The sequence below is a fragment of the Canis lupus genome, chromosome 8, assembly GCF_048164855.1.
Source record: "Canis lupus baileyi chromosome 8, mCanLup2.hap1, whole genome shotgun sequence".
NCBI classification, from domain to species: Eukaryota; Metazoa; Chordata; class Mammalia; order Carnivora; family Canidae; genus Canis; species Canis lupus.
In genome coordinates, this window is record NC_132845.1 from 41,923,851 (window position 1) to 41,939,306 (window position 15,456).

Sequence of the window (15,456 nt, forward strand, 5' to 3'; positions counted from 1 at the left end):
AAAGGCAATGACTCAGTGAGTGAGTCAGTCCCCTGTTGCTGGTCAACTAGGTAATTTCCATTACAAAAATGTCACAAAGCATCCTTTTGTGTCACAAACATTTGCTGTATTTCCAATATGTTCTTAGGAGAGATTCTCAGCAGCTGTGCGACTGGGTCAATGAAAAAGAAGTTTTTTGTTGTTGTTGTTTGTTTGTTTTATTCATGAGAGACACAGAGAGAGAGAAGCAAAGACACAGGCAGAGGGAGAAGCAGGCTCCATGCAGGGAGCCCGACGTGGGACTCGATCCCGGCTCTCTAAGGATCACACCCTGGGCTGCAAGTGGCACTAAACCACTGAGCCACCAGGGCGGCCCAAAAAGAAGGTTTTTAAAAGATCTTTGTCTACATTTCCAGATTTCTCAGCTAAATTTGAAAACAGACCCATCTTAGCTTTTTTTATTTTTTATTTTTTTTTAAACTTTGCAGCCTGACCTCAAAAAGGAACAGGGAATCTCTGGCAAGACACACAAATAAGAGTAACTTTTCCCAAAGATTATAGGGTCTAGTGGGAGTGGGCTTAGGCAGCCCTTGCATCCCCCTCCTCACACCAGCCCAGCCTCCTGTCTGCCTCATAATTAAGCTTCAGATAATGTTTGTAATCTCTTGGTGTTTTACAGCACATGTCAGGGTGACTGATGGGCTCGTCATAGCTCAGACACCCATCATTCCAGTGCTGTAACTACTTTAACCTTCCTAATACACCAGCTTCAAGGGCAAACCAAGGGCAGGGACTTGTCAAGCCCCCTCTTGCTCAGCCTCCCCACCACAGGCGGCCTTTCCTTTCCTCTCCCTGCCCTGCATCCTCTTGCTCCTCAGAATCATCCACAAGATAGACCTAAGGCAGTTGTTCAACACCATAAGTATAACTATTCTTAGGTTACAAGCTGCCAGAATTTTGAAGCAAGTGCATGTAAATATTTCATTTCTGACAGTGAGAGTTATTAAGAGAAACCTTGTGCATTTTCTAAAAGAATTTTAAGAGGCGTTTATTCATTGGACATGTCTGGAGCCTACGGAATTTGGTTGGGGGGGTGTTGAATATCATCTGTGAATGGGTTCTTTCCTTTTTTACACTCACATTTAAAAATCTGGGCTGAGTTCTGGTGGCTCAGTGGCTGAAACCAAGTCCTGGGCTAGAATGGAGGAGAGGGATGGCATAGAGAAGGGAAGCTACCTGCTTTAAAAAATACCCCTTTGAGTGGTCTGGTTGCTGGCTATTCCATTAAGTGCAGTGGAGCTTAAAATACCAGGTGTTAGGACTGGTTCTGTTATAGTTACTACACCAAACTCACATAAACGATAGCCATCTGATCTCCAGCTCCATACCAGACATTCCCATGAATCCATGCCAGAAAGACAGATTTTTGTGTCCGTTTTCTGAATGAGGAAACTGAGGCACACAAAAGTGAAGTAGCTTTCCCTGGCCATGCACACAGCTTGTAAGTGATAGAGCAAGGATTTACAAAGCCCAGGGATTTCTGATTCCAGAGCAACCCATAGATACTTTACAAGCTGGGGATCAAATTGAGCTCCCTGAACATCATCACTTGACAGTAAATCTGGAGTATCTCATGCAGAAATGCACAAAGAACAGCAAAGTGCACGTGGTTCTGTGAAAGGAAAGATATATTCACCATTTACTGTGTGCCAGGGACCATGTCAAGCTCTCTGAATATGTATTTTTTGCTTAACTATTAAAACGATCTTATAAAAACATATTTTCCATTTTGTAAGTATACAATTACAGGTCTGGAAAGGAAGAGTACCTTTTGTTGTGATTAACTAGTGCTGTGTAGCAATGTATCCCCAAACCTAGTGGCTCAAGACAGCAGCTATTTATTATAGATCAAAATTTTTGTGAGTCAGGAATCCGGGCAGGGTATGCCAGACAGACATGGACCGATGAGGTTTCTTGGTGGCATTCAGCTGCCAGACGGACAGCCTGGAGGGTCCAAGATGGCTTTTCTCACGTGGATGGTACATTGGCCAGGGAGGCTGGAAGTATGAGCTCGTCAGGGACTCTCCATCCAAATGTCTCCATGTGGCCTCTCCCCAGTGGTCTCAGGGTAGTTGAACTTCTGATGTGGTGGCTGAGGGCTCTCAGAGCTCCCCACAGACAGTGGTAGCAACTGCCAGTCTTTTCAGGCTGGCCTAGAACTGAAACAACATCCCTTATGCTGTAATCTGTTGGTCAAGGTGGTTTTAGAGCCCACCCAGATTCATGGGTTGGGAACATAGACCCCACCTCTCAGTGGAAGAAGTACCAAAGAACATGTGGCCAATTTCAATCACTACATGTGCCTAAGATGACATATCTAAAAAGTGATAAAAGCAGGTTTTGAACTCAGAACTTGACTCCACAACCATGCTTAGAGTCCCTAGCATCCAGGTCATTCAGCTGTTGCAAGTAGGACATTGCAGGGAGAAATACCAGTGTTATTTTTAAGAAATAACATAGGGATGCCTGGGTGGCTCAGCGGTTTAGCGCCTACCTTCAGCCCAGGACGTGATCCTAGAGTCCTGGAATCGAGTCCCACATCGGGCTCGATTTTAAATAAAATTTAAATAAATAAAATATTTTTAAAAAGAGAGAGAGATAACATGGAGGATGCCTGAGTGGCTCAGTGGTTGTGTATCTACCTTTGGCTCAGGTTGTGAGCCAGATGGAGTCCCACATCAGGCTCCTCACAGGGAGCCTGCTTCTCCCTCTGCCTATGTCTCTGTCTCTCTCTGTGTGTCTCTCAAAAATAAAATCTTATAAAAAAGAGAGAGAGATAACATGGAAACAACATCATGGGGGGCAGAGTTTCCATGTTCCCAGTTAACAAAGAAGTAAATTCTTTCAGATGAGGGAAGTGACCTCAAAGACTCTCAGCTGCGGAGTGGCAGGAGCCCTGTTTGTCTTATTCCACAACCCAAGCATGTTTCTGCTTTATGATTCTTTGATGATAGTACTTTAAGGTATTCTATGAACAGCAGTGAAAGCAATCCCGAGACTCAGTCAGTTCAAATAAAGAGTTGACTCAAGCGGGTGAAGAATTTGCAACCTGTTGCTGACCCTTCGTTTAAGGTGATTAAAATGTTTCCTGTTGGTGTGAGGTGGTATCTCAATTAACAAGGCAGGAAACAACAAATGTTGGAGAGGATGCGGAGAAAAGGGAACCCTCCTACACTGTTGGTGGGAATGTGAACTGGTGCAGCCACTCTGGAAAACTGTGTGGAGGTTCCTCAAACAGTTAAAAATATACCTGCCCTACGACCCAGCAATTGCACTGTTGGGGATTTACCCCAAAGATACAAATGCAATGAAACGCCGGGACACCTGCACCCCGATGTTTCTAGCAGCAATGGCCACTATAGCCAAACTGTGGAAGGAGCCTCGGTGTCCAACGAAAGATGAATGGATAAAGAAGATGTGGTTTATGTATACAATGGAATATTACTCAGCTATTAGAAATGACAAATACCCACCATTTGCTTCAACGTGGATGGAACTGGAGGGTATTATGCTGAGTGAAGTAAGTCAGTCGGAGAAGGACAAACATTATATGTTCTCATTCATTTGGGGAATATAAATAATAGTGAAAGGGAAAATAAGGGAAGGGAGAAGAAATGTGTGGGAAATATCAGAAAGGGAGACAGAACGTAAAGACTGCTAACTCTGGGAAACGAACTAGGGGTGGTAGAAGGGGAGGAGGGCGGGGGGTGGGAGTGAATGGGTGACGGGCACTGGGTGTTATTCTGTATGTTAGTAAATTGAACACCAATAAAAAAAATAATTAAAAAAAAATAAAATAAAAAAATAAAAACCTGCACATGAAAAAAAAAAAAAATGTTTCCTGTTATCCCAGAATAGATCATTAAGATGATAACTGAATACAAAGGAGGGCTGAGCATCCCTTACACTTGAAAGAGGCCCAAGCACAGGAGGGCTTAGATAACCTCCTCAGAGGTTATCTGTGTCAGAGGGACAAGCCAGCTCTGCTATAGATAAGAGAAAAAGATCCGAGGATTCAGGGAGAGAGGAAAATGATCAGTGTCAACCTGAAAAAAAGCTGAACTCTAAGGGGATCTCTTATAGATACTTGGGGAGCCAATAGTAAGAGGACTCAGTCTGCTCATGCAGCTTCTTTGCTGATGGTTCCTTTCTGCTTATTCAAGCAGAAGAGAAAACAGAGTGGGTATAAAATAAGGGAACAGCTTTAGTCTCAGCTTTGCTCTTGCAAACTGACCAGTGAGTTTCCTCAGTGTCAAGAGGATACCACAGAAGAGCTGGGTTTGAGCCACCTGGCTTGTGTACCCAAGAGATTAGTCGCAAAGTGAGGGGACCTCGGCACCAAGAGACTGACGGAATTAATCACTAGAATTTGGAAGAGGTTGGATGGACGTGGATTTTCTATCAGGGAATCATGCAGAGGGTCTTGGACAAGGCAGTGCTGCAGGGAAGGGGTGTGGCCAGGCCTGCTAGCTCTACTCTCTAAAACCATCTTCTCCTCTTTGATATATAGCTTGACCACATGTGACCACATGACTGAGCTCTGGCCAGTAGAATGTGAGCTGAAATGCATGACATTTTTCTGGGTCTGGTTCGTAAAGACAACCATTGTGTTCCTCATTGTGTTCTCCTCCTGCTGGCTGGCTGGTATGGAGATGACCATGGTGACCTTGGAAGCCACAATAAAGATGGCAGAGCCTCTTTCAGCCTGGATCCCTGAATGATTGTGTGGAGGAGAGCTGGCCTCTAATGTGTTCTTCCACTTAGGACTGTTATGCGAGCAAGAAACAAATACCCGTTGTGTCAAGCTGTTAGACATTTAGTTTTATCTGTTGCTGCAACTTCAGTGTTCCTGACAAATATAGAAAGCCTGCACCCACAGGCTCCCCAAAATCTACTTGTGCCCCATGAAGGTATCTAGAATCACAGAGACCTAGATTCAGTTGACTGCTCTACCAGAGAAGTAATTTAGCGTCTTTAATACTTATCTAGATCCACTTAGAGTGAGCTCTGTCAGTAAAATGAGCTAATAAGTTCTTTTGTGTCCTTAGACTGTTTTGAGTTGTTTCTATCCCATACTACCAAAAAAGGCCTGTCTACCACTTCCCTTATAAAAGTAATAGAGCAGTACCCTAAAACGTTCAGCACAAAAGATTGAATAGTTGGGAGCAACAGAGCCCCAGATGGTTTTTTGGCATCTCAGACTCAAGTGCTTAGGAGATTCAATGAGTGTGATGGAGCAGTGATCTTCCCTACGTCAATTAACTATGTCCTGGTATTTATTAACCTGTGGGGGGTCCCAGGAGGGAATCCATATCTCCATTGTGTGGGCATAATCCCCACACAGGTTTTGAAGGCAGTTTTAAAGTCTGATCTGTGTTCAAACCCTGATTCTGACACTCTATGGTGTGGAAAGGAACTTAGCATTCCAGCCTCCACCTCCCTATCTGTCATTGTGGCAGGACAGCCAGCTCCTAGAGTTGAGGTTGGGATGTCAAGGTAATCATGTATGTCAAGTTCCTAGCACAAGGGAGGAAGAAACCCTTAATGTCGGCCTTTGCAATTTCAAACACATATAAAGAAAGGGAAGAAGAGGAAGGAAATGATTAAAGGGATGGAAAATGGCTGGAACAAAGCTTTTAGGAGTGTCCTGCTGGGAGTTTCGGCATCCCTTCTGTGCCCTATGCTGGTGCACAGAATGGCTCACCTCAAACATGGCTCTAATCATATCAGCCCCTGCTGGAAACCCTCTGATGGCTGCTGCTGACAAGATAAAAGCCAAATGCCTTAGCCTAGCACCTGCAGCCCATATAGAACCCTCACTCATGCAGCTGGCCTCTGAATTCTGTTCTAGGTGCCCGACATACCACAGCAAGTCACAGATGGGCCCCTGAGGTCTGTAGTGTCACATTCCTGAATAAGCCCTGACCTATGTGTGTTAGAAGTGAATCTAACTTAAGACTATACAATCAACCCCCGATGAAGTATATAGAGGGTTCCAGTAACTTTCACCATTTGCTTTTCCTATGTTTATCTAATATGTGGAATTATAAATCCTAAGCATGTTTTATCTCCAGTTGGCCATAGGCCCCACCACTCTCTATCATGACTATATGACCCAGCTTTTACTCTATCATATGAATGGGTGAGAGAGTTATGTTTAGTTCACTCTTCAGTGAGGAAAACAAAATACAAAAACAAAAAAACCAGCATTTCTCCTAAGTCTTTTATTTAATGTTGAAGCACTATAAAGCATAACTTTTATCCTATTTTAAATTTATGTTTAGTTTGACAAATAATACATGGATATATTTTCAATGAAAAAAATTTCAAACAATTCAGAAAAAGAGAAAGTCCCCACAACTTTTTTCACCCATCAATTCTCCCTCAAGTTCCAGTTTCCTCCTTAGAGGTAGACCTTTTGTTAACTTGATGAATATCCTCCTGGACAGTTTTCAGACATACATCTACATGGATACAGGGAAGGGAGGAATGTATAATGCATACACGCCTTTAGGTTGTTTTTTTTTTCTTTTTTCATTTATCGTATGTGCTATATAGTTTTTCATGTCAGAACACTATGAAAAACATAATATTCTAACTGTGCATAATATTTTATAATATGGATGTAACATAATTGATTTGGCTTAGAGGACCATAAATTTGGAGTCCAACAGGCATATCCAGACTACATATGTATTTTGTTTGTCCAGAGCCATATCTAACTGTTTCAAATTAAATGCAAATAGCTTTAGGTAGAGTAGGCAATCTCTAATTTCCACACAGGCCTCTCCATTCCCTATTATCTTACAGGCAGCCCACATTATGCATTTTCATTACTTCCCTGGCCCCTGTGGTCATTTGTGTGTTCAAACTCAGTATTTTAGCCATTCTTTTATTTGTGGGTGTTTAAATTTTTTAGAAATGTATTGTTATCATGAACAATGCTGCAATGAATAGCTATATATTTATCTAAGGTAGATGTAAGAATTGGGTTTGCACACAGTTAGGAGACACAAAATTTATTTATTTATTTATTTATTTATTTATTTATTTATTTATGAGACTCAAAATTTAGAAGTTAGGAGACATACACAGAGTTAGGAGACACACACTAAAATTATGAAGTGGAGAAAATCCAAGTTAGCTGAGAACTGTGTTGCCCATGTGCTCTGTGAAGCAGGGAGAGGGATACAGCTTAAGACCTACTGCATATCATGCTACCCTTTTACATTCCCATTGGTTTTCAGCAGGGAGATGTGTGTGTGTACAAGTACACACACACACACACACACACACACACACACACACACACACGTGGGATTGTGTAGCCAGGGCATCTGTCGTGGATTGCTTGGGAATCAGCTCTTCTCCCAGGCTCAGCTCTGATAGGGCTCCCGAGCAGAGAGCAAGAGCAAGGAGGCTCCGGGCTCTGATATTCATCACACCTTGAAGTGTCTCTCCAGGGCTAGCCCCTGGATTCAAGGTTTGGCAAGCCTCAGACCACAGCTAATGGACTCTCTTGGTTGAGGTCAGTTTGAAGGCTGGCCTCCTGTTTAGGAGGCTAATGATGCGTGAAGCTGCCCAGTAGGCAGCAGGCTCTGTCTGAGTTACTTCCGGGGCTAACCCTTACGTGAAGACTGGTCTGATGCGATGAGCTAAGTGTGGGAGAGGTGCTTCTGAGAGCTGGGTCAGTATGAACTACAGGGACTGGTCAGCTAATTCAGGAAGACATAGATTCCTAAGCACTTTGTTGGAGTCACAACCGTGAGCTAGTCTTGATCTGTATCATTTTCAAGTATGGGCTGCCATAACAAAATATCATAGCCTGGGTATATTAAACAACAGAAATTTATTTCTCATAGTTCTGGAGACTGGAAGTCTAAGGTCAAGGTGCCAGCAGAATTAGTGTCTGTTGAAGCCTGTCTCCTTGGGTTACAGATGGCTTCATTTGTGTTCTGTCCTCATGTAGCCTTTCCTTGATGCATACAGGTGAGAGAGAGAGAGACAGAGAGACAGAGAGACAGAGAGAGAAAGAGGAAGCAAAGGGAAGCTAGAAAAAGATGTCTCTGATGTTTCTTCTGATAAAGACACTAACCCCATTGTGAGGAGCCAACACTCATTACATCATCTAAACCGAATTACCTCGAAAAGGCCCCATCCCCAAATACCATCACATGGGGATTACAACTTTATGAATTTTAAGGTGATACAATTCAGACCACAGCAGTCTGGTAGGAAAATATGACTGAGGTTGGCCAAATCAACCTTGGATATAAGATAGAGTTGCAAGACAGAAAGTTATCATATCAGAAAGAAATTCTTACCTGCCCTTATGCATATTTAAACACAAAGGAACAATGGTGGATGGTGTCTAAATCAAATCCTTGTTGTTGTTACATAAATTAACCCATTTATGATAGACTAGCAATGGTTTTTTTTAGATTTTATTTATTTATTCATAAGAGGCACACGGGGGGCGGTGGGGGTGGTGGGAGGAGGCAGAGACACAGGCAGAGGGAGAAGCAGGGTCCATGTGGGGAGCCCAATGCGGGACTTGATCCCAAGTCTCCAGGATCAGGCCCTGGGTTGAAGGCGGTGCTAAACTGCTGAGCTACCTGGGCTGCCCAGCTAGCAATGTTTTAAATGGTGGAGCTTCTCCTGGACTTTCAACTCCTTCAGTCCTCTGATGGCATGCTTTATTGTGAAGGCAGGAGTAGCGTTGTAGGTCCAGGCACTACCAGCTATGGTTTTCATGTAGGAACAACAGTGCCAGATCCCCACAGCTTGTCTTTTAATCTTGGTTTTTGTCACAGAATCTTGGTTTTGTCACAAGTATAACTTGGCATGCTGGCTTATTTCAATCTATTTGCCATTTTCCTGAGGGAGGCACCATAATGGGTCCTGTATTTACTGATGATTCTGACCTTCTTCGTGCGTTTAGTCGTGTTGCTGCAAACTAGCTGTGAGCCCAGAGATAGAAAATGGGCTGTGGGTAGGAGCCTGAAAGTGTATATGATGTTATCTTGGGTTTTAATTGATTTCCCTACTTAGTGATGTTCTGGGCTTGGAAACCCCATGTTCTTTATGAAGTGGGAATAATCAGAGTTGTTTTGGGGATTAAATGAGACAGTAAGTGTAAAGTTGGCACAGTGCCTGGCACAATGTTTCATTTAACAATATTTTGAGGCATTTTAAAAACAGAAAGCTGCAGTTGCTATAGTTTGTAGTTTTACCTTTCCCTTATACTGACTTGAAACTTTAAGAAAAAAAAAAAACCCTCAAAATTGTCTTCAATGCCTTTGCTTTTTCAGTGTTCATTTAATCATTATCAGTGCACGGGCATTGCACACAGCCCTCCTCCTTTTTTTTCCTGGCAAGATGGTTATAATGTGTTGAAAATATTAATTATCTTCCTCACCTTATACACAGGACTGGAAAAAACAAATCTTGTTGCTGTGCTTGGTAGAAGAAAAAGTACCTCTGTGCGTGTGTGTCCCTGCGTGTGTCTCTGTGTGTGTATTGCACTCATTGTCCCCTTGGGTCATAACAAATTATTGATGCCAGTTCCTTTAAAAAGACAATTAATCCAATTACCTTCTTGTTGAATCAATACTAATGTCTTTTTTTCTTTAACTTTCAGGTTTTGACAAGCCTGGCTGCCAGCAAAGCTGAGGTAGGAAATATGGTTTTACTGTCTCTTTGGAGGACATTTTGACGTGGTTTCCTTCTGTAATGCAGTGAAATGGGTATCCTAGCTGTGTTATTCTCTGTGTAGTCTCCTGGTGATTTGGATAGGGTGTAGTCAGTAGGCTGGTTTCCATGGTGCTGTTTGGGGCTCTCCAGGTGTGCACTGAGTAGCCTGGTAAAGATGGTTGGTGGTTTCAAAGCCAGATATCCTGTTTGCTTGCTTCTGTCTTGGTGACTTCAGGGTCTGTCTGTATACATTATGATTCCAGTTCCACTAAGATAAACCCTTTGGCAGTGAGACCTCCATCTGTCTTTATGCTGTTCTTCCATTTCCTCCCTCCTCTTCCTCACCTTCCTTGTCCTCTGGGGGCATGAAGAGAACTGTGGCTGAGGCTGGTAAAGGATAAAAAAGACATTGGTCAGAGGTCATTAGCAAGGTGACCATCGCTGGGAATTGTATGTGATGCTCTTTAATGAATATCTCCAAAATATATCCAGTGCCATGGGGCAGTTGCACTCCCAATCCCAAGTTACTGTGTGGATAGAACAAGGAGCATCAACCGTGGCCTCAGGAGCCTGGGGTCTGCATGACCTTGTGCATCACTGTAACTGCTTAGATTCTCTCTCCTCATGTGCCCAGTGAGGATGAAGATAATTACACTTCCTTTGGATCTATCACATGAGTGTGGAGGCAGATTCTTGCAGGCCTCCACAAAATGAAAGGGGAGACCATTGTCAAAGAGTGGAAACACTAGTTGAATGTCTGTCTCCTTTGATACGATAGCTTGTAATGCAAACGTTTTCCAAGAACTATAATTCATTAGTGGTGAAAATGTTACTTTGAATGCCTAGTGAGGCAGGTATTTGGGGAGCAGTTCAACGAGGGGGGAAAGAAGTGGAAAGCAGAAGGATGGGGTGGATGTAAGGAGCCACTAGTGTCATCTGCCTTCCATGGTCTTGTGGCCAATGACTTGAGCTAGTCATTTATCTTCCCAAACTTAATTTCCTCATTTTCAGAATGAGAATACACATCACATGAGGTTGTTCAGCATATTAAAATGGCAGTATCAGTATTCACTCTTCTAGCCTGCTGTAACTAGAATACCAGTTTTCATGTATTCAGCATGAATATACCATTTGTTTGTAAGGCTTTACATGTATCATCTTATAAAATCCTTACAGAAATGTTGTGATGTGCACACTATTATAATCCTGTTTTCAGAAGGATAAACTGAGCTTCAGAAAGATTTAAGAACTTGCCTAGAGCCATTCAACTGGTGAATGATAGAGCCAACATTCAAAGTGGGGTACAAAGTATTGACTCTTAACTGCCATCAGGCTGCTGTAACAAGATCACATAGACTGGGTGGTCTAAACAACAGAAACTTATTTCTCACAGTTAGAAAGGTTGGGAATTCCAAGGTCAAGGCTCTGACAGATCTAATGTCTGGTGAGAGCTCTCTTTCTGGTTTGCAAGGTAGCCATCTTCTTGTTGGGTCCTTGTATGGCAAGAGAACAGAGAGAGGAAGCAAGCTCTTCTGTCTTTTCTTATAAGGGCATAAATCCCATTTGTAAGGGCTTCATCCTCATGATCTGATCACTTACAAAGGCCCCACCTAATACCATTACATTGGAGGTTAAGATTTTAACCTATGAATTTTGGAAGGACACAAACATAAAAGTCCATAACACACATAAACTTGGTGCATAGTGGGTGTTAATAAATGTTAATACTTATACTCAATAAGGGCTAGTCCTTCTTTCTAGATTATACCCAAATGTATCTCAGGCCTCTGGGGTCAGCACCACGGACAGCTGCCCGTTTCCTGTGATCTTCCATCTTTTCCCCCCAGAAAGTCTCACATTTGTGTCACATTTGGCAATTTAAAACAAACAACAATAAAAACACCTTTACATATGTTGCCCCTTTTCAATTTCACAGAAATCACATATGGGAGGATATTATTACTGTCATTTCCATGTTTAAAAATGGAATTTTAGAGAATTGGAATACTGTAAATGTTGGTAAAATGTATAATGATCTAGTAATTCCTCTCCTGCTTGTGTGCCCAAGAGAAAATAGTGCTTGTGTCCACCAGAAAACGTACACAGGACTTTTCATAGAAATTTTATCATAGCCAAACCAAATGTCCATGAATAGCATTATAGATAAATAAACTGTGGTATATCTGTGCAATGAATACAAGACAACAATCCAAAAGAATTATGTATACATATATGAAACAGCCTGTATGAATCTCAGAAACATAATGGTGAGTAAAAAAAAAAAAAACAAAAAAACAAAAAAGCAAAAAAACAGAATAAAAGAATGTACTCTGATTTTATTAGCATGCATTTAAAACTAACACTCATTTCTGGTGATAACAGAAACAATAGTGGTTACCTCTGGGAGATGCTGATTAGGAGGGGGGCACAAGAGAACTTACTAGAGATAGAGATACTCAACACCATGACCTGGATATGGTCATACAGGTAACCAGCACATGTAACATTTATGGAGTGCCTTACTTAGGATATAGGCATTTCTTAGTACACAATTTGCATATCAGTAGGAGGAGTGGGAGGGGGAAGGAAAGGAAAGAAAGCATAAATGTTAAAAATATAAAATAGGGGGATCCCTGGGTGGCTCAGCAGTAGCGCCTGCCTTCTGCCCAGGGCGTGATCCTGAAGTCCCAGGATCGAGTCCTGTATCAGGCTCCCTGCATGGAGCCTGCTTTTCCAAACCCTGCCTGTGTCTCTGCCCTCCACCCTCTCTCTGTCTCTCATAAGTAAATAAATAAAATATTTTTAAAAAATTATATATATATAATTATATATATATAAAATAGGATAGGGGGGACACCTGGGTGGCTCAGCGGTTGAGCATCTGCCTTCGACTCAGGGCACGATCCCATGGTCCAGGGATCGAGTCCCACATCGGGCTCCCTGCATGGAGCCTGCTTCTCTCTCTGCCTATGTCTCTGCCTGCCTCTCTCTCTGTGTCTCATGAATAAATAAATAAAATCCTTTTAAAACTAAAATAAAATAGGATAGTGGAAAAAGGATAATAATCAGGTGTGGGAATGGGATGAAAGTATAAGAACCATCGACACACAGACAACACTGTAGATCAAAAATAACCTAAATTCACTCACTCATCCATTCCCTCCTTCCTTCATTTTTACTCTGGACTCCTGTTTCCCAGATGGAACAGGTTTTTTTTAAAAAAAAGAAAACAAAAAAAACTTTTTCCTTCTCCTAACCGTTGTTTCTAAGGCTAAATTGTAATTGCTGCAGCCAGATCATATTTTTTGCACTACTGCAGGGAGGTAACCTTTTATTAATTGAATTTCTAATGGCAATTCATCAAAGCAAGCGATCACCGTTATTTAATGCATGATCCATATTCATGGCATGTTCTGTTAGGTAAATAATAGTGGCTCTGGGAAAGTGCTTCTGTGAGGTCCTTTTCCTTCTCAAATGACTTTCTTTTTTCCTAAGTACAGACAAACGGTTGTAATTTCAGAAGAACAAACCCCACCTGTGGAGGAGTCATTGGTTACAGGGAGGACAAGAAGAATTACAGACCCACAGAATCAGTGAGAATGAATGGCTTTGCCAGTTCCCTTTCTCTCTCCAGATTGACAGTGAATATGTGAATAACGTTTGCTAAATCTGGACTTTGAAAACATGACAGCAAGCTGTTTGTGCCAATAATTTTTCATGGCATATGCCACCCCTCCCCGCACCACACACAGTTTTAATAAGATGGCACATGGACTATTGAGAAATGTTAAAACCCTGCAGAGGAAAGAGCTTTATCTTGTGACCAAATTCTGCCCAGCAATGTTTATGACAGCTGAAGAATTTATCTTAAATTCCCTCTGCTAGCCGCAAAGCACATGGCCCTTTGTCTCCGAGCAGCCTGTAAGAACCAAACTAAGATGTCACATACATAATATAACAGATAAATGGCCCAATTTCCATGTCCACATGATGAATGGAATGCAAGTTCAGCACACACATATTTGCACATTAATTGGCCCTGCATGGTTCCATTTTGTTCCTAAGTTGCTACTGTATGTCTCGTGGATTCCTTCCCCTTCAGAATCATTAAGCTTGTTTTATCGCACAAATGCATACACATTTCCCCCCTATTTATCGTCACGCAGCTTGCCCTGCTGAGAGAGAACCAAGTAACCTGGGCATAGCCATTGGATTGCAAATGCCTACATCTGAGTTCTCTTCACCACCAACTGCACATTAACACAAAGATCTGAGACCCAGCCCCACAGTTGGTTATGCTGACAGCCAAACAAAGGAGGTTGCAGGCGAGGATGTTTGAAAAAAAAATCATTTCTTTTCAGTTAGCAGTTGGTTTCTTGCCTCACCTTAATGATTTCCTGTTGATAGTTTAATGGCAATATAAACCCAGTGGAGGGCCTCAATTTTGATAAATTGGCCTGCTCCTATTTCATGGCAAAGGAATCGGACTGAGATTGATTGATATTATAGTTTTGCCATCCCAAATAATTGCAATGGCAAACAGTGCAGGTGGTAAAGCCCAGGGGCCTTCAGGAAATGTAGGTGGAATCTCCCTCCCACTAATCCCTTTTTCATTCCAGAAGGAAACTTTATTCTGGGCCAAGGAACCATTTATTTTCCCTGTCTCAACTCTGAGTCTCAGGGCTTCACAGCCCTGTAAGCACTCTGACCCATGTGGAGAGAAACCGGTGCTTTTGAAAAGGAACTGAGTTTCTTAGGCTATGGGCAAAAGACCAATCCTGGCCATTTCAAGTCTTCTGAGAAGCCAGAATATTTTATAAGGAAAAGTTGAGCTGTTGCATGAAGAGGGTTACAGTGGAAAGAATATGAGCTTTGGAGTCTAATAGATGACATATGAATCATGAGTCCACATCTTACAAGTCAGATGCCAATGGGGAAGTCACTTACCTGCCAAATAAGTCTCTCTTCAGTAAAATGGGGATAATGAAATCACCCAAAAGGTTGGTCTGAGTTTTAGAACTTGATAATCTATATACAGTGCCTAAGATCATACCTGGCATAAAACAGACATTCAATAATTATTATTTTGTTTCTTCACGCATCCCCTGTTTTTTATCTATTGTGTAAAGCATAACCGTGTATAAATAAACTCATCAGAAGTTTCTTTCTTTCTCTTTTTAAAATATTTTATTTATTTATTCATGAGAGACACACAGAGAGAGGGGCACAGATGCAGGCAGAGGGAGAAACAGGCTTCATGCAGGGAGCCGGACACGGGACTTGATCCCGGGTCTTCAGGATCACACCCTGGGCTGAAGGCAGTGCTAAACCACTGAGCCACCTGGGCTGCCCAGAAGTTTATTTCTAATAAAACCTGTAGCTTTGAAAGCTTGCTGTGAAGATTTTGCACCATGGCTGACCTAGACTCTAGCCAGGCTGGAGTTTAGTTACATGGCTTAATTCACATTGAAGTTAATGATCCCTTTTCTCTACCAAGGACAAGATCTACTTGAGGATTAGCAACACTTTCCAATGAACACTCTTGGCCTTGTCTGATTTCACCCAATCACTTTGATAGTCTTCTTTGTCATTGGAACCAACTTAAAAGAATAGTTTACGGAACCTTATAAAGCACCTGGCCTTAATCCAGGAGCCCAGAATTCTCAGTTGGAGACATGGCTGGCATGTTTTTAATTTGATGGATAGTTAAGTGACAGCTGTATA

General features: G+C 42.1%; 1 protein-coding gene across 15 annotated transcripts in view; it reads left to right on the forward strand.

Annotated features, from left to right (window-relative positions):
* RBFOX1 (RNA binding fox-1 homolog 1) overlaps window positions 1-15,456 on the forward strand; it is a 2,033,710-nt gene that overhangs the window by 487,781 nt on the left and 1,530,473 nt on the right. For all 15 annotated transcript variants that reach the window (XM_072835692.1, XM_072835700.1, XM_072835693.1 and 12 more), the window contains one exon: window positions 9,680-9,712. In XM_072835692.1, the coding sequence (XP_072691793.1) occupies window positions 9,680-9,712 (33 nt within the window). The remainder of the gene's footprint in view (window positions 1-9,679; window positions 9,713-15,456) is intronic.